This window comes from Pelobates fuscus, chromosome 2, assembly GCF_036172605.1.
Source record: "Pelobates fuscus isolate aPelFus1 chromosome 2, aPelFus1.pri, whole genome shotgun sequence".
NCBI classification, from domain to species: Eukaryota; Metazoa; Chordata; class Amphibia; order Anura; family Pelobatidae; genus Pelobates; species Pelobates fuscus.
This window is the reverse complement of record NC_086318.1, coordinates 209,487,860-209,509,954: the sequence shown is the minus strand read 5'-3', so window position 1 is coordinate 209,509,954 and position 22,095 is coordinate 209,487,860. Positions and strand designations below refer to the sequence as shown.

Below are 22,095 nucleotides of genomic sequence, written 5' to 3'. Positions count from 1 at the left end.
TGGTCCTTAAGGGGTTAAGCTGTTATTCAAGGGTTGTTTTCATATGTATTTATGTATATTCCTGTATCCACATATTGATGTGAGTTAGAGATGGGTAATGATGCAACCATATCAATTACAGTCAAATGCTTCAATTCCTTTTGAAGCTGAACCCCATGCTGTTATACTCTTTCTGTCCCAGGAAAATATACCTACTGACCTGCCAAACTGTAAAGGCTAGAAACAAGCATGGACAGGCCATCGAGCAAACTAGGCAAATGTCCGGGGGGGCCGCAATGGCTATGAGCCAAGGCCAACAGGAGAGATCTCCCCTGCCGGCCCATGCTGAAACAGCCTTGCTATCTGCCTTCTCAGGCCTGTGGGGAGATCAAAGATGACCCTCACCGACCTCCTGAAACTTTGCTACAGGAGAAGGTGTACACTGTACCCCGTTCACACTTAACCCCTTACACACTACAGGGCCATCTTTAACACAGGGCAAAAGAGTAAGTCTTGAGGGGGCCCAAAGCAGCTGCCCCTTTAGCCCTCCGGCCGCCGTAATGCGTGCGGCCCGCGTGGAACTACCACTGTGGGCCGTGCGATGTGGAGGCTTATCGGGTGGCCAATGCTCTAAGGGCCACCCGGTGGCGATGGATTTTCAAGGGCCCAGCCACTTTGAGTGCGCAACCAGGCCCCCTGTGATGATGTCAGGATGCTGCGAGGAAGTGACAGCCGGTCACTTCCTCCCAGAATTCACCGAGCGCCGCACAGGAGGAAAAGAAGAAAAGGAGGGAGTCAGCGTGGGAGCTCTGACTCCCATCAGCCTGAGCCAGCCTCCTGCACTCCAAAGGTAGGAAACACATAAAAATTGTGCATGTATGTATGTATGTGTCTGTATGTATGTATCTGTCTGTCTGTATGTATCTGTATGTATGTATCTGTCTGTCTGTATGTATCTGTATGTATGTGTCTGTCTGTATGTATGTGTCTGTTTGTATGTAAGTGTCTGTATGTGTGTGTCTGTTTGTATATATGCGTGTCTGTTTGTATGTGTGTATGTGTATCTGTATGTTTGTGTGTGTGTGTTTCTGTATCTGCATGTGTCTCTATGTCACCCTTTGTATCAGTATGTGTTTCTGTGTGTCCATATGTGTGTCTTTGTATATATGTGCATCTGTGTGTCTATGTGTCTGTTTGTATATGTGTAGGTCTATATGTGTATATGTTTGTATGTGTATCTGCATGTCTGTCAGTGTGTATCTGCATGTGTGTCTGTGTATCTGCATGTGTGTCTGTGTTTGTATCTGTGTGAGTGTCATTCTGTGAATATGAATGTGTATCATTATGTGTGTATGTGTAGTTGCATGTGTGTCTGTGTATCTGTATATGTGTCAGTGTCTGTGTGTATCTGTGTATCTGCATGTGGGTACGTGTATGTATCTGCATGTTATTTTGCGTATCTGCATGTATGTCAGTGTTTCTGTTTATCTGCATGTTTGTCAGTTAGTGTATATGTGCATCAGTGTATTTAGGTGTGTCAGTGTGTATCTGTGTATCTGCATGTGTGTCTATGTATGCACTTGTGTGTCTGTGTATCTCTCTATGTATGTCTGTACCTGTGTATGTGTGCATCTCTATGTATGTCAGTGTTTGCATTTGTATGTGTGTTAGTGTGTGGGTTTTTTTGTTTTTTTTTGTGTGGGCGTTGATGGCGTGATTGCATGCTAGGAAGGGGAAGGGCTAGGTCAAGGGGCCCCAATCAAATACCTGCCCAGGGTCCAATCAGTATTAAAGACGGCCTTGACACACTATATCCTCTGTAGACACTACATCCTTTATACACACTGCACCAAATACATTCATACAAGGCTGGCCTTTGGTCATTAGGCACTGTGCTGTGTGCGAAAAATGCCTCACAGCTCCCCTCCCTGGCCACACCCTTTCCCTGGCCCTGTTAGAGGGTTAAGCTATTGCAACATCTAGGCCAATATATCTTGGACAATATAACTTTTTCTGAAAATAAATTAATTGTAGATATTTGCCAGTTCAGCTGTTTTGGAATAGATAAATTCTTACCATGCCAATAGATTAGAATTAACATGTCTGCGGTACTTTACACCTCCTCCTGCATTTTTCCTGATTCCCAATGAGTGTATCTTCTATTTCCCTCTTCCCACCCTGTGTGTCTCATTTCATTTTACCTTCTTTTCTCTTGACACACTGTTACTTCTTCTGTGTCTCTTAATGCCTTTTAAACCCTATTTTTTTTGCCCTCCACATAAATACACAGACACATGCATAGATGCCTAGACATGCAATCAAAGTTCCTGACCGAACTTCGCTGAAGTGTGTTATGTTCAATTAAAAAGGCAGTTGAGAATTTGAGTGGCTGGACTTTGTGTTATACTGTACACAGACACACCAACACACACAGTCACAACATACATAATTACACGATAGCACGCACACACAGCACTCAGCGATATACATACCTACAGAGTTACACAGAATCCAATAAACACATATACAGTCTTATGGACACCGTATCAGTCACATATACAATCACACACACACACACAGCCAGTCACATACTTACACAATATAAGTAGCAACAGTAACTCACGGTCACATACACACAATCTTTGCTGTCATGAGTACTGGGATGAGGAGAGGAGGCCAGGGTTACTGGTGTTTATTGGTGGGGAAACAAAATATGCATCCCACAAGGCACAACCTTTAGAGCTACATGTTAAACATGTTGGGATACAGCTCTCTTGCTTCTTGAAATGCATGGCATCCTGCTCTGATCACTGCAGAGTTACAGATACAAACATCAGTAAATCTATATATTTGCAGTTGATTTCCAGGAGGATCTCAGCACCAGTAATACATCATTACAAGGTATGCTTACAAACAGGATTACTGCGAAGAATTACTGCTGGGAGAGCATCCCTTGTGTCTTTCAAATACCACCTTTCACTTGGCTAGAGTGTGCCTTTGAGAAAACCTTTGAATCTAAAAATATATCCACACATTCTAGATTTTCTACACACTGCTACTTGTTGTGAGCAATGTATTTGCTGTCACATATATTATACATTTTATTGTGTTAAATTTGAAACTGTATTAAACATAACTACTGATCTATGATATGGTTGTAAAAAAAAAAAATCTACAACTGAAATTACATGTCTTTGTCTTTATGGCAAATTCAATATACATTGCTAAGTGATGCTGGAACTTTAATTGTGCTCATCTAGGTGTATTATCTCTCTTGCCTTTTTTCTCCCTATAGAATACCTTATATTCCCTCCCATTGCTATCAGGTATAAGATTTACGGACCGGTCGGGCTTTAAACTCTCCCTGGAGCTTCTGTTTCAGCATGTCATGAAATTAGGCTATTAACAAGCAGGTTATAAATCTGTCTCAGAGATGATTAATGCGTTGAGAAATCTCTCTACTTGATTATTTTGGATTATGTGTGTGCTACAAGCAGTTTCTTTTTACTGTTAACCAGAAAACACAATGCCAATGAATTATCCTTAATTTGTTTCTTGACTGTTCCCGTTATTCATTTTTTCCTCAGTTGCGTGAAGCGGAAATTTTCTTTGTCCCCTACGTCTCAAAAGCCAAACTTGCTTTCCCAGTGGTAGTGGTGATTTACCTAATGATTAGTGCCCATGCGTGCTATTACTCTTTCTCATTAAGATATAGCTGTTAATAACATGTAAAACTCCCTCTTATTCCATTACCAACTGCTTGCTCCCATTATGTTCAAGGCTGTTAGCCAATGTTCTTTGGATTAAAAAATAGCACAGTCGAGATAAATTAAACAGAACTTGTAATGTTTTAATTTTCCATTAAATTGAAAGAAATCCGTAAAAATACATACATCTAGCTATATAAAGGCAATATATGCAAGCAGATATTGACATCCATGAATATAAATAGACAGAATGACATGCATTTAGCCAGATAGATATGTCCATAGATAAATGGAATTAGATATGCATAGATAGAATGATCTTAAATTGATATTCCAGAGCGGAGCCTGACCGCAGGAGAGAACGGTCGCACGTGCAGGTCGCTCCGAGCAACAAACGGAGAAAATCTAATATTACCCTACCCCACCACCCCTTCAAAACGACTGCAAGTCACAACAACGATACATGGGGCGTAAGGGGAAAAAAACAATACCAAACAAGCCTGCCCCGGGGCTCACGATCGGGGAGATGTGGAGCCACGCACGAGGCGCCAGTGAGGCCAACATGGCGGCGCTGCATGGCGGCTGCTCCGACTTCTCGGAAGACATGTCTGAGGACTTGGAGGAGGAAGACCAGCCGCCTCCCACCCCGGTACAACGGGCAAAACGAAGCGGCACAGGACCGGGCTCAGAGCCGGTAACCACAGCAGCCCTAAAGGCGATGTTGGCGGACCTCCAAAAGCACATCCACGAGGATGTTATGGCGATACGCGCAGACCTGAAAGGCCTGACAGGCCGCATCACGAAGCTGGAGGGAACCTCACACTCCCAAGCCCAGGACATTGCTGCGCTACAACAAACAGTGCAGAATCTACAATCGCAGACCCTACAACAAGAACGCCGCATGGCGGCTCAAGAGGACTTCAGGCGCAGGCTCAATCTAAAGGTGAGGGGGGTACCTGAGGGGATACCGGACGCTGAGCTGCCGAAAGTTATGGGGCGCGTAATAACAGCAATACTACCGCACAGACAGGGCAAGCCGATCACCCCAGAGGAAACCTTCAGAGTCCCCAAACCACTGAGGGCCCCGGCCACCGGCACAAGAGACGTAATAGTCACTTTCCGCAGCAACAGGGACAAAGTGGCGGTCCTCTCAGCCCTCCGGGGCAAAACCCCCTTCAGCTTCGAAACCATGGACCTGGCCTTCTTTACAGACCTATCCAGCGGCACCCTCGCATGGCGGAGGTCGCTGCGCCCCCTCACCTCCATGCTACAACAGCACAAGATCGCATACCGCTGGCGGTCCTCCCGAACCCTGATAGTAACGGAAGGGACCAACACACACACCGTCCAAGACATCCAAGACGCCCCAGCCATACTGCGAGCTCTGGGCCTGCCGCAAGATCCCCTCCCCCAAGAGGGGCCACCCAACAACACTTCCCCAACCCACACCTGGGACCCGACAAGGGTCACTCCATTCATACCACACGGCTCTACGCCGATCTCCTACGCGGCAGTCACCACTTAAGGCTACCCGACAGATGAGACAGAAGGGCAGGTTGCCCATTAGCCCTTTTGGCAAGCCAAACAAATGTGACCCCGCTGTTATGAAGACGGTACCCTCGAATTTATTGCCTAACCCACTTCCAAGTGTTAGCCACCGCCCTGGTTGATGAGTCAGCAACTGCAATAGACGGAGGCAGATAGAGACCATGGAGAAACTACTATTGACTATGTTGCTTCAGTACAACAGTGGCCACACGGACCCGAAGCAGGACTCTCGGCCGACCCCACGCCTCCTTATAGCAAATAGACTGACCTCGGAAAAGAACCCGAATGTGACAGCCTACCTCCTGAGTCAAGAGACTGGCAGGGACATAACCCGCTCTTCCCTCTCAGACATGCACAGCCAGTTTGGACAGCTGAAACGGACTAGAAAGGTCCCCCGTTTGAACTGTGATGGTGACCCGCAGCAGAGACTTGCCGCTGATGTGGACAGATATGGCTGGATCCGACACCACACCAATACGTGGGAATGCAGGGTTTGGGGATATAAAAATGTTAGTTATATAAAAATGTTAGTTAGGAACTGTACTATACTATTTGCATCAACTCCACTTTAATGCTGGCGCTAGATAAGCTTGTTACTAAGTTTGGGATATAGACAGCCTGAAGTCAAGTTCAATATAGGCATGTTATGTCGATCACACTGTTATTACCATAGGGCTGGAGTTAGGCCCCTGATTAACTCTTAAAGGCTGACAGATACACACATAGGCCCTGCCATACCCTTCAAAATATTACTGCCTCCACTAGCCTATCTGCCCTCAATACTGGGCCTGATATCACTCTAGCTTAAACAAGCCAGAACTGCACAGACCCAAAGCGTGCACGCAATCTCAACTAAGACTCTCCCTGGCCAAAAACAAACCGTCTGACACACACTATTCCTGCTCATCATCTCCGGTCTAAGGTTTTTATTATTAATTATCTGCATTTTACTTGTACTCGTTGGAATATATGTCCAAAGAGGCTCTCAGCCGCAGCACCGCTGCAATCCCCACATAATGGAAACACTCAACCACCCCTTTTGAGCCTTCGGCCACTTGTAAAGGCCCTAAAAGCAACACATACACCCTCAGACGACATAGTCATAAGGGACGCTACGCCTCGAAGCTAGACATCGCAACATATTTTCAATTTAGTATACTCGGCTGGAAAGCCTTTGCTACATATATCTCAATTAGACGCACCAACTCTTTTACAACCTGTAGCAACTTACCGCATAAGCATCAAACACATTACCAGATGGCCGCATAGCCACAGACACCATTCATTACAAACCACACCATACTCTACTTTGTTATATGCATTGCATCCCACAGAAAAATACTGTTACTTGTTTGTCTTGTTAACTCCAGGTCTTCAAACTAAAATATTGTGCTGTATAAAATGCCACTTGTAGAAATGTTGACAAAATACTAGCAGACGCTGTCGTGGCGCTGCAAGCTTTATGGTTGTTATATGCACAAACAAAAATAAAGAATTACAAAAAAAGAATGATCTTAAATTACTCTTTAACTTGTAACGAATTATGTGATAATTCTGTTGCTCCCACCACTGGAGACACAGCACTTATACTCTTAGTTTAGTATGAGTATGGTGAACCAGAGGAATAAAAGATGAGTGTGTGGAAAGGACAGGCAGCAGCAGACCAGTATTTTCTCAAGTAGCTCTTGCGCACTCAGCTCCAGCATCTTCTTCACTATTTGCAAGTCCATCTGTAGAATCATCTTATCCAGTGGAGACAGTTGACACACCAGCTATCCCAGGTACTACTGGCACAAGAAGCCAAGAAGCTTACTCACTAACACCAGCACCACCATCATTAACATCACAAGTACCTGCATCATCAACATTTCCATTAGCATTAGTCAACCAAGTGTTAGTGTACAGGTAGGCTAGTATTGTGACAGCTTCCATTGCCACCAAAGCAAATCAGCCTGTATTTTCAGCAGATGAAAAATGGTTGAGAGTACTATATTGCACCTACAAGGAAAATGTTGGGATCACTTTGAGTGCCTCCAAGAAAGCCAACTTGCAAAGCACAAATTGTAAACCAAGGGAGTGAGTAAGGGGCAAGTAAAGGACCATCCCACTATCGCTGGTATGAAGCAACATCTAGCAAGTCTGTAATACTGAGGGAAGGAGCAGAACAAGAAAGTACTAGGGCAGCAGGTCTACTAGTGCTGTATCTTCACAGTTGTTACAACCTACCACCCATAAGCACAGCAGGGGATATGGTGAGGATAGTGCCAGTATACAACAGAGGTAGGCTGGATACTTTGTCCTTCTTGCCAAACTGCTACTTTCATTGCCAATTGCATCCACTTTGATTTCCTAATTTAGAATTGTTTTACTGATTTGTGATTTATTTATTTTTATTTTATTTTCAGTGTGTTTCTGTGCCATTGCTTGTGCTTTGGAAATGGCAAAGATTCTTCCCTCAGTAATACAGACAGTTTGTGAATTCTGACTACAGTTTTTTAAAACTCTTTGTAGAAAAGAAAAGAAAAAGTATTTGGAAATGTGTTGATGGTACTGATGGTCACCCCCTTGTTCACAAATGTAAAATAAAAAAATGTAAATTAAATTTCTACAGCGGTTCCCCCTTTTTTCAAAATTTTCAACCCTTGCATTTTTTTAGAAATCCCTTCTTTTTCAAATAAATAACTCTTGCTGCCAATAAGAAAAAAAATAAAAAAAATAGGAATTTGGGGCACACCTGAAACATGCATTTCTTAGCACCGGTACTGCTGTAGAGACCAAAATATATACAAAATACAGACCAAGGAATAGCACACACAATAACACAATTTGACATTTTATAAGGCTACTTAAAATCGCCTGCTTTAGCAAAAAAATATGGGGGTTGGTGGGTCTTACACAATATGGCCATACACCATATGTACCGCAATGTCATTAGATCCTGCACTAATTTTATCATGGGAGACAAACAACTACTTAAACAACTACTTAATAGGGCTACTGCTAAAAGAGCATATCTTAAAGTAAAGTGCAATTAATTAATCAACTGTGGATGCATTGTTAATAAATATCAAAGTATGTGAATAAAAACTATTTAAAAATCGAAGTGCTTTCTAAAGTGCCAGTGCTTTTATGTATACATTATTTAGCCACGTCACATAAATATTGTAAAGGTGATATTGCCAACCATAACCCCCTTAAAATTCATACATTCCCAGGGGCATCTCCAAAAGCGCAGGTTTTTTTTCTTAAAGGATGGTCAAATACCAACTGGATGGAATCTTTGCTTTATGTGAGGGACGAAGGGGCGAGTGGATGGTCAATTGCTCACTGACCTTTCCCTATCCTTTTTTGGATAAATCCCCTATTTTACATAGTTACATAGTTACATAGCTGAAAAGAGACTTGCGTCCATCAAGTTCAGCCTTCCTCACATATGCTTTTGCTGTTGATCCAAAATTTTGAACTTAAAATTACTCCTGCTCCCCATTTCTCATTAATAGAATATAACAAAAAGAAAATATTACTTTATTAAGTTCTCTCATTTACTATTTTATCCAAATATATAATAATCTATAATAATTGGATACTCAGAATTGACATTGTAAAATTTGTTGAGAACGCATAGCCATTAAGCCAGGCAATATTGTAACTGTTTTTGCAGATTGGTACATGGTCCCTTTTTTTTTCCCCTGCTGTTTTGGGTGTTGGGATTGTATGTTTCTGGTACTAAAATGTGGCTGATCTAAACAGCAGCATGAACTAAATCCACTGTCCACCCACCCCCGAATTAAAAAATAAAAAAAAAGCCAAATTGGTTTGGAAATACCAAAATGCTTTGTCCTGCACCATTATAATTCATGAAAAGACAAGGCACAATAGAGTTTACCAACTAATTGCAAAATTTAGAATGATTTAGATATTTGTATTTGCCTAACTTTTGCAGTTCCATCTTTAAATTCATGCAGTTCGCTGATTAATGGATAAACTCCTTTATGTAGATTCCTAGAAACAACAGCACTTGGGACATCCTGAATGTTCTATGCTAAATCGTGGGCTATTTCTTCATAGGCATAGATAGCAGATATATCTAAAAATGCAAGGCACTCACCTGTCAAACGAGGTTAAAAGTAAAAAAAAACAAAAAAAAACCTTTAGATCATTGTCATAAGTCTGAAGTGATATCTCTTGTTGTTAGGAGTTATAAAAAGTCGTATCGGTTTGGCCACAGAATTCAAGTAACGTGTGCAGTGTATGTTACTTTAGATGCACAGAAGCAAATGCGACAATGGTATGGTTGATAAACTGACAGAATTTAAAGCTTACACATGAACAGACAGAACGATGTGGAAGTGCTCTGACACTGACAGAAATGCATACAATTACTCTCTGGATTTTTTTAATTTTTTTTTATTTGGTTTCCCCAACAAGAGGACAACAGAGAAAAAAAAAAACCCTAAAGACAGTGGAGTATAAGTTCATCATAATTAGTGACTTTTGGGGTTATGTAGTTGTAACAAAAGTGTTACAATTCTATCAAGGTACTATTAAGCCATACATCCCAACACTGTAGGATCCTGTAGGACAAGCATGTCAAATTCAAAGGCTAACACGGGCCAAAAAAACAAGGTTTACATGTATGTGGGCCGCAAAAACACCCAAAAACTTCAGTTTTCATAAAAACGTAGGTTTAAGCCTGAAAAGTACAGTATAAAAAAAGTTGCCTAACCGACACTGGACGTCCTCACGCTTGTAGGGCTTCAAAGTAAACAAAAGAGTGAATTTATTTTAAGTAGACTTGCATTTGCCTATAACCAATGTTTTAGTCAAACTACCTTGACATATTAAGAAAAGTTTGGTAATGGGATTGAAATGGTGAATGTATTCTGTTGCACAGCTGTTAAAAACAAATGATTTATCATGTTGATTTTGAAGTCCTAGAAGTGTGTTCTAAAGGCGGTCATTCCGTTACAGTAGTGTAAGAGCATCCCGAGTCCAGCTCAATGTCTAGGCTGGTAGCCGATATGTGGGCTGCTGGGGCACTTCACCGAAAGAAGTGTGTTCTTCACTTTGGCTGAGATCATCAAATTTGATGATCTCAGCCAATCCATTGCTTTGGAGGCTATTGTGCATGTGTGGCAAAAAGCTTCACGGCAAATCAGCTTCATGGGGAGCGTTCAGCGCCTCCATGCAGACCCAATCAAATACACTGCCCCCTTTTGTAACACACTGCTGACAAATCCAATACACTGCCCCCTCCCTCAAATCCAATACACTGCCCCCTCCTTCAAATCCAATACACTGCCCCCTCCCTCAAATTAATACACTGTCCCCTCCCTCAAATTAATACACTGTCCCCTCCCTCAAATTAATACATTGCCCCACCTCTCCTATTTAGCTTAAAGTATCACTATAGGGTCAGGAACACAAACATGTATACCTGGCCCTATAGTGTTAAAACCACCGTCTAGCCCCCCTGGGCCCCTCATGCCTCCATAAATATAGCAAAATCTTACTGTATTCAAGCCAGAAGCTGTAACTCTGAAAGCTGTTAGGCATAAGGCTATCCTAACTATAAGATAAGGCCAGGGACTAATGAAAGTATTTAGAAAACTGGGCAGACTAGATGGGCCGAATGGTTCTTATCTGCCGTCACATTCTATGTTTCTATGTTTCTATGTTTCTATGTTTCTGTTTGCCTAAAAAAAAAAGAAGCAGTCTGCTGACATCATCAGAAGTGGTAGCCTGATCCAATCACAATGCGTCCCCATAGGATTGGCTGAGACTGACAAAGAGGCAGATCAGGGGCAGAGCCAGCATGATTCAAACACAGCCCTGGCCAATCAGCATCTCCTCATAGAGATGAATAGAATCAATGAATCTCTATGAGGAAAGTTAAGTGTCTGCATGCAGAGGGAGGAGACACTGAATGTTTGGATGCATTTTAGGCAGCCATGACCCAGGAATGATCTCTAACAACCATCTGAGGAGTGGCCAGTGAAGTTATCACTAGGCTGTAATGTAAACACTGCATTTTTTCTGAAAAGACCATGTTTACAGCAAAAAGCCTGACGGTAATGATTATACTCACCAGAACAAATTCAATAAGCTGTAGTTGTTCTGTTGACTATAGTGTCCCTTTAACATACTACACAGGAAGGTACCCTAAGCCCCTCTTTCCCTACCTTCAGATGAGCCGCCCATTGTCCAGTTCCAGCTCTGCTCTACTAAAGCCAGCCACAAGCTACTCTGGCACTGCGAGCAGGAGGGAAGGGATAGTGGCTGGCCTGCTCTGCAGACAGACAGCCACTCTGCGCTCTTTGTGGCCGTGGGGGGGGAAGACAAAAATCAGACAGGAAAGATCTTTCCTGTCTTGCGGCTGGTCGCAGCCACAACACAAAGCGGCCCCATGGCAGGCGGGCTGCAGGAAACAAGTTTGACATGCTTGCTGTAGGACATTCTTAACTTGGGACCCCAGTTCTGCCATTTTTTCCCCTTGTTAATTACAGAAAGTGGAGGGCATACATATTGTTAGACATGCAACAGTGCAAGGTCATTTTAGATATTTATGGTTGTGTTACAGTGTTTCTGCCCGTTGCCTACCAGGGCTGAGTGCCTACACAACCCCACTGTGAGTCATGAGTGATGCATTTATTAATGAACAAAGCACTCAAACAGCACAGAAACATCTCTCGAAGTGCCAAGCATATCAACTACAAACCTGGTAGGAAGAGTACAGCATCCATCAGCTGTGAGCCGGACTTGTGTCTCGTAACTGTCTGGTGGACAAACGACTTGTTGAACTGGAGGGCACTCCACCGTGCTGCAATCCACACTATAAACTTAAAAGGAAAAGGAGAGTTTACTAACAAGTCTGTACATACAAAACAAGCTCTGTAGTAGGATGTTCCCTATATGCTAGTGTTGTAATCTAGAAACTCTACAACAAGGGTCCTCAAACTCCGGCCCCCCAGATGTTGCTGAACTACAACTCCCATGATTCTTTGAATTACATAGCTAGCCAGAGAATCATGGGAGTTGTAGTTCAGCAACATCTGGGGGGCCGGAGTTTGAGGACCCCTGCTCTACAACCATGGATATAGTACATTATTTATGTTGCTTGGACAAACTTATAACATTTTATAAAGCATTAAATCTCAATATGTTAATCATCATAAATTTTAGATTGTAATTAGACAAGCTTCTGCAAATGGAGTTTAAATAAATGTAGACATTTTGGAACCATGTGTCGACTACTTTTGTTTTCATTATTTAATCTCTCTAAAGCCTTATGAAAGAGTGTGTGAATTTCAGGTATCTCAAGAATTTAAATGTACCTTCCTCTGTACAATACAGTATAATATAATGAGAATTAATTGTTCAGAACTATGGCCTAGATTTATGTGAGGTGCAAAGGTTTCCCATTTGGATCTAGGCCTATATTTGCAGCAAATTAAATCTTGCTAGGTTATCTGGGAGATAAATCAGAAATAAAACAATATTTTATGCTTTTCAGCAAAAAATGCAGCATAGTCCATTAGGTATCAAAGACAATTTTTACACATCTGGTTAATGTTACAATTTGCAGTTTATCTACTCAACACTTTGGACTTGTTTCCAACTTTGTCAGTAAGTAGGTGCTGAAAGCTGTTGCTATTAAAAACAGCCAGATTTTTTACCGTTTGCTCCCAATAGTGGTTGCATTTCGACCACTTGCAGATTAGCCACATATGGATAAAGCACAGAAACAGGCACTGTGTAATTTGTCACCATAGCAATCACACATAGTCAGTAAAAAAAGGTGCACATTGAGCTATAGGTGCCAAAAGTAATACATTTGCAGAGACAGACCCACATTTTGAGGTACTGTCCAAGCAATAATAGGTCCTACTGTCCCGGAAGGAGGGCATGGAAGATCGGCAGGTATACCTGAGCATGCATACTTCACTCTGTGATTGGCTTAGCAGGAGACAGACAGCAGCAGTGTATACAATGTATTAAACTGTGAGTTTGTGCTATGCCAGATGCATACATATGTAACTTTCGAGGTAGATTTCTGCTATGTGAAGCGACACATGCACTTCAATTTAAGAAATAATAATGTTATGTTTTAAATCATGCTTCTAGCCTTTTAAATGTTATTAATGTTTGATATGGTGTAATATGCGCGTTAGTGTTTTACTATAATGCTATATAGCCAACATGTATTTTTTCCTATTTTATATATAGGACTTTAGCTGGTGTTGAGTTTTGAGGGTTAGCAGCAACCTGTAAACAGAAGTTTACAGTGTTGTATGAGAAGTCATTAGCAGCTGCCACATAGGAAAATTGGAGCCATTAGGCCCTACTCAGCAAACGCTGCTAGTAAAAAAGTGCAGTCAATAAGCAGCTGCTACGTGCCAACAGACACTTCGGTCAATAATGACTGGCCAGTAAAAGTGGTAAAAACATTGTAAACAAGCTCTAAACTGGAGAAGGTTAATGCGAGTTGGCAATCAAGTCACAAAATTTTGGGCCAAACCAGCCAGAGGGAAATCCAGTTGAGTTGGCAGGGCCCAATATGCCATAAGGCAAGTGAAGGACGGCACAACCGGTGAGGATATCAAAGATCTTCCTCACCAGCCAGCCGATTCTCCTGCCATGGAGGAGCTGTTTGCACCCACTGTCCTTTAATAAACCCATAAGCAAGATTATATATTGTACAGCACGGATATAACCTGTTTAATAACACCTATCCTGCTTTATCTTAATGGTTTTTAATTACCAGTAAAGGATATATTTAGCTCATGTTCAATGTATGCCACCAGCCTATTGTACAGAGCTGGCTTTTACCTGTTGTCTCCAGGTTTGAATGTTTTATTCTTCACTTACTGGTGTGAAAAGACTGCTCCCTGCCATTTCATACTTTAAAGTGTGTCAGCTGACCCTGCTCAGCGGCATTTCATGCTTTCTGAAAATTAAATTTCTAAAGCCAGATGCCATGCTGGATGAGCTGAGATTGCCACTTGAGGGCCGCAACTTTGGGACTATACAAATCGAGAATGGTTTAACCCCTTAATGTAAGAGTGTCCCAGATGGCCCTTCTGGCACCATTTAAATGAAGTTGTTTTGGTTTCTGGGGTATGCCTTTAAGTTTAATGTGTATATGCCGTCTGACCTCCCTATTCCTCATTTTCACTTTGCTCTGGCCATTGTCAGTCCTCCTGCACACGTGTCTAAGATTGTTCTTATCCTTTGATGGGTCAACCTATCAGTTAGTATAAGTTTCTACATTTATATTTTAACAAAGAATGTGCGTGTTTTACATGGTGAGGTTACTAGTGCCAGTTTTCAATATAGATCTTTTTATTTATTTAAAATTATCAACATAAGATCAGTGACACCTTTTCACAAATTTATAAAAAAAATACAGATTTCTTCTATGCCAACATATAGTATCCCCTAGTTGTTAAGCTTTGCTCAGCGTTTAACTTTTATTCTTATGGTACAAGCCATATCTTAATGCATGGCTAACTAATGATATATTATTATTAAACACTTGACTTCGGAAGTCATAATGAAATATTGCTAAGTATAGATTTCTTTGAAATTCACATCTCATTTCTCCCTTACAACTATGACACATTTTCAATACAGAATGATATATAGCTTACAAAGAGATGACAGAATGTCAAATTATCAATGGACTAGGATAACAATGCTAAACCCTTGTAGCCTTGCAGCCTTGCAATCTCAACATTTTTCTTTAGATTGCACAGAACATGTCTCAATCAATGACACATTATCCTATAATCCCTTGACATTGTAACTTAAAAAAAAAAAAAAAACTTGCTAGAAAACAATACTGATTTGTCCCCAAACCATATGAGGTATTTAAACAAACCAAGCCTCAAAGCATTATACATATTGATCATTTCTAAATGATATTGTGATAGTATGGGCAATTAAAAATAAATTAATAAAAAACAAATTAAAGTACCCAAAGTTTTCTACAGTAACATCACAATTACATTGTAGGTGTCTAATGTGGTGAGCATGAGATTAATTTTATGGTGGCTCAAACTCAGTAGTTATACTTATATAGGTACTATACAGAGTTATAGGCAATACAGGTCATAAAGCCACCATGCCTCCATGGCCACTAGTATGCAGTGGTTGTAGGTAGCAGCTTTACCACTGTTATGCTGAATAAAATTACTGGAATGGGTGTTGGAATGTTTGATCACAGAGTACTGCAGCAGTGAGGCATTAGGTGGGATTTGTTGAGGTAGGTTACTTGGCAGCGTAGCATTGGGTGGGCTTGTGCATGAGGCTGATTTACATGTCAGTTGCCTGTAGTCAGAGAATTAGAAGACACCCACTGCTCCTGCCTCCCCACAAAAATGGCAGATAAAGCGAGTTTAATGAATTTATTAACTGCACATTGGAGGCATTAAAACAAATCTGAATAATGTATATTTAATTTTGACAACCATCTATGTATGTAAGTGTACAATTCTACCTGTAACATATTAAGTTGGAGTGTGAACCAAGGACAAGTGTCCAGGGAACACTAGTGAGATACTGGTCTGAGTTGCTGGTCACTTAAAATAAAAAATCATTTAATCGGTATACAAAACCATGAACTTAAAGTAAATGTAAAAAGAAAAGAATATAAAAAGTAAATAATAAGTGCACTCCAACAGGGAGGAGGGTAGAAAGGTAGCTCAGGGAGCTCAGGGATGAGCTTAGGCAGTGGGTAAAAGGAGGTAGAAGTAGTATGTAGCTACATAATAGTCCTATGCAAGAGTTAACTGCTTTCTACAGAAATGGACATGAGCTCTAGTGGCTACTATGAGAACCTCTCCAATACCCAGAGCAACAATGTACACAAACTGGTAAACTCCAGGATACTGTAACAGCCTGTGTGATATAGAATACTTCACACCTGCTATAGAAATAGGATAAATCCTTGGAGTGTACAAACAGCCCGTTAGTAGAACCCCAGTATTAGGTTTACATAAGAGGATAAAGTCCTAGATCCGTGTTACAAATTGCTTCACACTATCTCCTAAGGTACAATATATCCTCAAAGGCTAGTGCCCTATCTGTGCCAAATCCGAGGTATAAACTCATACTGAACCCTGAATAACGCTCCAAACCGGCTACCAACCCTCCTTGCCCTGATTAAACACCCAAAACAATAGTGAAGAAAAAAGTGCTGTGCTTTAAAAGAACATTACTTCTGCCTAACGCGTTTCGGCGCTAAAGAGAGCGCCTTTCTCAAAGGCTATCAACGGAGAACTGACTCCGGACTCGTGTTAAGTATGTTGTACTGAAAGAAATGAGCCAATCAGTGAAGAGTGTGGGCGGCGTTCTATTCAGCCGCAATAGCCGTTTGTGAGTGGTTCGCCAATCTGTCAATCAGATGGTGATGCCCCAATCGGAAACAAAGGGGCGGAGCTAGGTGCCGAATCTGGAACTCATGTGTAATGAGTTACCATGGGTACCTGCTCGTGTACCGGTCTCGTTCTTTATAACGTAAACGCATTCATACAGTATGGTATTGCCTTAGGGGCTCAAGAGAGACAGTAATACCCATTCTCCATGATATGGCAATGGATAAATAGCCCATGGGGTGGGTTTTTCCCCCAGATTTACGTCAAGAACGTATTGAATGGGTTACATATAAAGTGCATATGGAGACAAAGTTTATCACATGGTGGCTATTAACAATAAATACATATAGCTGCCGTGTTTCCTTTTACAACAGTCCATGAAAATGACATTAATATAATGAGGCTTGTAAGGATAGGTGACAAGCAACTAATATATATCGTATGAAGGGTTTATGATGCAATAAAAGGGGTGAATGTCCTTGGTTCACACTCCAGTTTCGTTTTTGTATTGCATTACAAGGGTTATCCCCTACAGAGATACGATCTGGACACACTGAATTTATCTCTGTTTTCAGGGATTTGTTCTTTATCTCATTTCCAACATATTAAGTTGTAAATATAACAATAATGTTAGAAGTTACTACAGTAAATCCATTTGCCCCTCAGGCCGCCCAAAATGTTAGTCATACCAGTCGGGTTGCCACCTGGCCTGTAATCCAGCTAGTATCTGCATTAGGAATATACCAGCAGTATAGGCATGATATATCAAGAGTGCATTCACTGCTCATTGCCATGATATACACGGTTTATGCATTTAATGCATTAATAACATTCCCTTGTTGGAAAATCCTTCAGAAATCTTTTTACTAAATGCTTGCCTGGTTAAGGAGATTTTCCTTAGTGACTAGTGATGTCCAAGTGTAAAGTGGGCTGATCTCTAAACACATTTCACATCTAAATGCCCAAGTGCATTGCACTTTAATTCTTTCTATTGAATTATCTTGCTTGTCTATCAAGACATCGATTTTGTCTGTGTACTTGTGTCTATTGCCTGTGTTAATGGGTGGGTTGGTAAAATGGCACTATGGACCATTAAATAGTTTTCGCCCCCCAGACCACAAGTTGCCAGCCTTCCCCTGGTAAACAGGGATTAAAGATTAGAAAGGGTTTAACATCAGAGTTACATCACATCAGGAGACAGACAGGCCACCTTTTTAGGTGGCTAGCTGAAATAGTATTTAGTTGAATAATCAACAGTGAGCATGAATCTTTAAGGTCCCATCCAGTTTCATTTAAGCATGAACTAGAACAGTGGTAGGTCTTTCATCACTCTAGATCTTGTGGACTACATCTACTATAATACTGTTACATCTATAATGCTTGCAAAGCATCAGGGGAGAGGTAATCCAAAACATCTGGAGTTCCGAAAGTTGCTTACCCTGATCTAGAAGATCCCCAACCTAGAACACTGGCAGGGTTATTCACTAAGTGAGAATTCAAAGTGAATTTAAAAAATTGATCAAAGTAGCCAACAGAACAAATATATTCTAAGTCAGCGATTGATCCAGTCCAGCTACGTTGGCCTTACATTTGAAATCCACTTTAAATTCTCACTTTAGTTATTGGACCCATGAGACAATCTACCTTTTGCCTAATATATTTAAGGTTAGTACAATGCATTTTTCCTAGAGCAAACCCATAGTGACAGTTGGGTTCTTGGTCATCTCTCTTACCAAAAGCCTTCTCCCCAGTTTAGCCAGCTCTAAGTTGTTCCAAACGTCTTTGACCAAACGACTTTAGCTAGTTTTAATATTTTGACCTTCTTTTTTCAGGCCTACCCTGCTCTTTGGATTTAGCACACTGGTATAACTCAAACTTTATTGTAGGCCTCTGTCTTTGACCCCTGACCATAAATATAAAGGCAGCATGCCTTGAGCTGTGGGAGGGTTTTTTTGCCGGCCTTTATCTACCCCCCTGTTTCCTGCTTTCTCCTGACGTTCAGTCAACGGTTTGGTAACCGACCTCTCCCTAATTATACTCTTTCAATAACTTCTTTTTTTCAGGTTTGTCAAGCACACCACAGCCAACTTGCTACTACTGGTATAGCGAGAGAGACAGAGACTATTGTGGTTATTTTTCTCTCCGTATTCACCTTTTTATTAATCTACCCCGAGAGGTATGTACAGTGCATAACCTGGGATAGTAGAATCCAGAGCACGTTCTCTCAGTATAAGAAGTTCTTGTGACTTGTGCACATACATTTGGCCTTGAGTAGTTAACACTATCAGAATCAAGGCTTTGCATTTATATTGATTCATTTGGCATTCACTGTGATACCATCTATAACTGTGAATTAATGTGTTAGAGATCCATACAGTTACATCAGAGAAAAAAAAAAAAAACATCACACGTATTGCAGTGCTTCAGAGAAACTGTGAAATTGCAGGCATGCTGAGCAATCTTCAAAGTTTATGTGGCTTAGTTAACTCCCAATCAGTTGTTTATGTATTGAGACCAAAGCTGATAAATTAAGGGTGGAAAATAACAGCAAACTCACAAATGTAATATTTCAGTAAATAGGTTATGCCTTAACCAACATTGGAAGTATATAAAGTGAAAAGTAGGAAGGCATGGTCAGCAGTGGAGACCAGTCCATAGGGGCATTGGCCCACCAGACAATTGTTGTCTTCTTCTTGTAAAAAAAAAATAATAAATCTATTGCCAGTGGTAAAATAATGAATTGCTGACATTACTTCCTTTTGGGAAAGTGCACATTTCTAACACAAATGGTAAATATTCCCCATTCATCACTGGAGTATTATAATATCCTCTCCCCTTCTTCCACTACAACAAAGAATGATTCACTGATAACGAATGAGGGTTGCCCGGATAAGCTGTTAAGGGCAACTAGGCATGTGTAAAATGTAGGTAGTTTGTGAAATTTGTCCAATCAAGGACCACCTTAGAGTATGCTCATTAGGGACAACAGGTGATTTTTGCCTCATTTAATCTTAATGAGGGCACAGTGTGCGATAATGTAAAAAGTCTTAAAATCTCATTAGGAATCATTATGTACAATGTAGTGTAGATATAATGTATAGAATTTATAATGTAAAGGTTGTGAGTTTAATTAAAACCCACAAAACACAATCTAAGAAGTTAAAAAATACTATCAAATTGGTTTTCAGGTAACGTGATTCTTATACCACACAAAGACAGAACTTAATAAATAAACATTTATTATGAAAATAAAAATTGGCACAGCGCACACATCTAAAAATAGATGGTTAACAAATTAAATACACAAAAACACAGATTAAAAGGAGAAAATTAACAGAAAATCCTAGTTACTCAGCAGCTTAGAAATTGTATCTTCTGTCTGGCAAGAAAAATGTCAATGTACTACAAAATTAGACTTGGGCTCCAAGTAAATACACTGGTCTTTTACATTACAAAAGATTATATACAAATTGTATGCCTACCAAGCTTCAAAGCTGGCCCCAACGAAGGTATGAGTAACTGCTCCCATCTCACTTTTGGCTGATTTAAACAAGTGTATATACAAGAAATTTAGAAAAAGGTTCATCTCTTGTTGTACATTTGGTATAAAGAGATATTTTTTTCATATGTGGAATTGGCACCATTTATCCGTTCCAGAAACCTTACCAGACCCGTCTGCGACTTAGAATAACTGACTTTCTCAATTCTCCCAAACAGCTTAAGATGCATTGATCACATATGGACTTTTCTTGCAGGAAATACCCTTGGCATTCTGAATATATATAACAGAAGGCACAATTATTAATTTCTGGATTATAATTATTAATTCTTTTTTGGATATGACTCTTAGAGAGCCAGGCTCTTGATATCTACTTGTCAATTTGTACCCCAGGACGTACTTGAAAACCAGAGTAATCTGAATGTGCATTTCCTGGTTACAAACTCTGTTGTTATTATTTTATCAAAATATCCTTACTGAACAGAGCACCAAAAGGCCCAAGGCGGCTAGGTGTGGCAATGTATAAGACTCTCTCTCCACATGTACATGTCCTTTGATGCAAAGTTTCACACTTGGATGAAATGTTGGCTTTAGAGGAAGGAACCAAATTTACTTTTATTTAATCTCCTTCCAGAATGTCAGAATCTGTTTAATTTAGGAAACTAAGGAAGAAGGCCCTACTTTGGTTCATCTACCGTTTTTTTTTCCTGCTGTTACATATATAATGTAAATACTAGGAGGCAGGACCAGTCTGGGAAAAAAATAGTGTCTGGGGCATTTTTTGTTTACAGTGGCCAAGTGAGAATGTGAAGGGGCCAGATGGGGGAGAGTTTGTCATCACCAATGACATGCATGCCTCAATCTCAGAGTGAGCATGTTGGTTCAATGCTCTTCCAGGGCAGACCATGTGCAGATCACTACTAAAGAGCTCTCTCATGAGAAAAAGGCCCCATATTTTTTTTATTTTTCTTATGCAGCACAATCAAATGTATTGACAGGCTTGTGCTGTGTTTGATTGCAACTTGTCTCTGGTGTCTCCATAAGTGAAACACCAGACACAAAAGAGGCAAGAAAGTGTACTGCTCATGTGTTTGGAGGCTGCTTTTGGTATGTGTGGAGTAAGTTCATTGTGGTGTGGTATTGTATGTAAATAGTTGGTTTCAGTTGTGTTGTGTTTGTTGTGTAAAATGGATTATGAAATATCTTTGATGTACAATGAACTAAAACACTTTGCTTTCACATTTCTGCTTCTCTGTCTATGCTGAATGACAATTGGAAAGAGAAAAGCCTATTATAATGAGAGACAGGAACTAATAGCGAGGCAATCAGTTTCAGAAAAAAGGTAAATACATCATTAAAAATTCTATATGCTTGTGATAATGCAATGTTGATGGTTCCTGTGTTGACATATGCTAATGGCGCTCATTCACCTCTATGGTAAAACATGTCTTGGTATGGGTTAGAAGTAGTCCTCCCAACCGTCCTGCTTACAGTGGCACAGTCCAGATTTTAGGATCATGTGCTGCCATCTTTTTTTCCTGGTGCCCCACTTTTGGAGACACCAGGGAACTATCCCCCAAAAATGTAGAGTGAGCACATAATTAGATATGCTTGCACTACACTCAGGGCACTGAGTGCTCCAGGCAGGGGCGTACCTAGAGCATTTGGCACCCGGGGCGGGTCCTATTTTTGGCACCCCCCCTGCCCCCCCCCCCCCCTCAAATTTAAATATAAAAACAACCAATTTTTTTCTTATGTAATTAGCACTAAGCAGTGTTTGTGTGTTTGAATGTATGCATGTTTTTGTATGGAGTATATGTGAGTGAATGTAGCGGTGTGTTTGTATGTAGTGTTGGCGTTTGATTGCAAGCATGCATTTGTGTGTTGTGTGGTATTTGAATGCAGTGGTATGGTTATATATAATGGTGGGGTGTGTATGTAGTGTTGATGTTGAAATGCATGAGTGTATTTGTGTGTAGTGTTGGCG

The 22,095-nt window shown here is 40.7% G+C and overlaps 1 protein-coding gene across 1 annotated transcript in view; it reads right to left on the bottom strand.

The window, feature by feature from the left end:
• CRIM1 (cysteine rich transmembrane BMP regulator 1) overlaps positions 1-22,095 on the bottom strand; it is a 650,317-nt gene that overhangs the window by 338,613 nt on the left and 289,609 nt on the right. Inside the window, exon 4 of the mRNA XM_063443119.1 lies at positions 11,953-12,073. Within this exon, the coding sequence (XP_063299189.1) occupies positions 11,953-12,073 (121 nt within the window). The remainder of the gene's footprint in view (positions 1-11,952; positions 12,074-22,095) is intronic.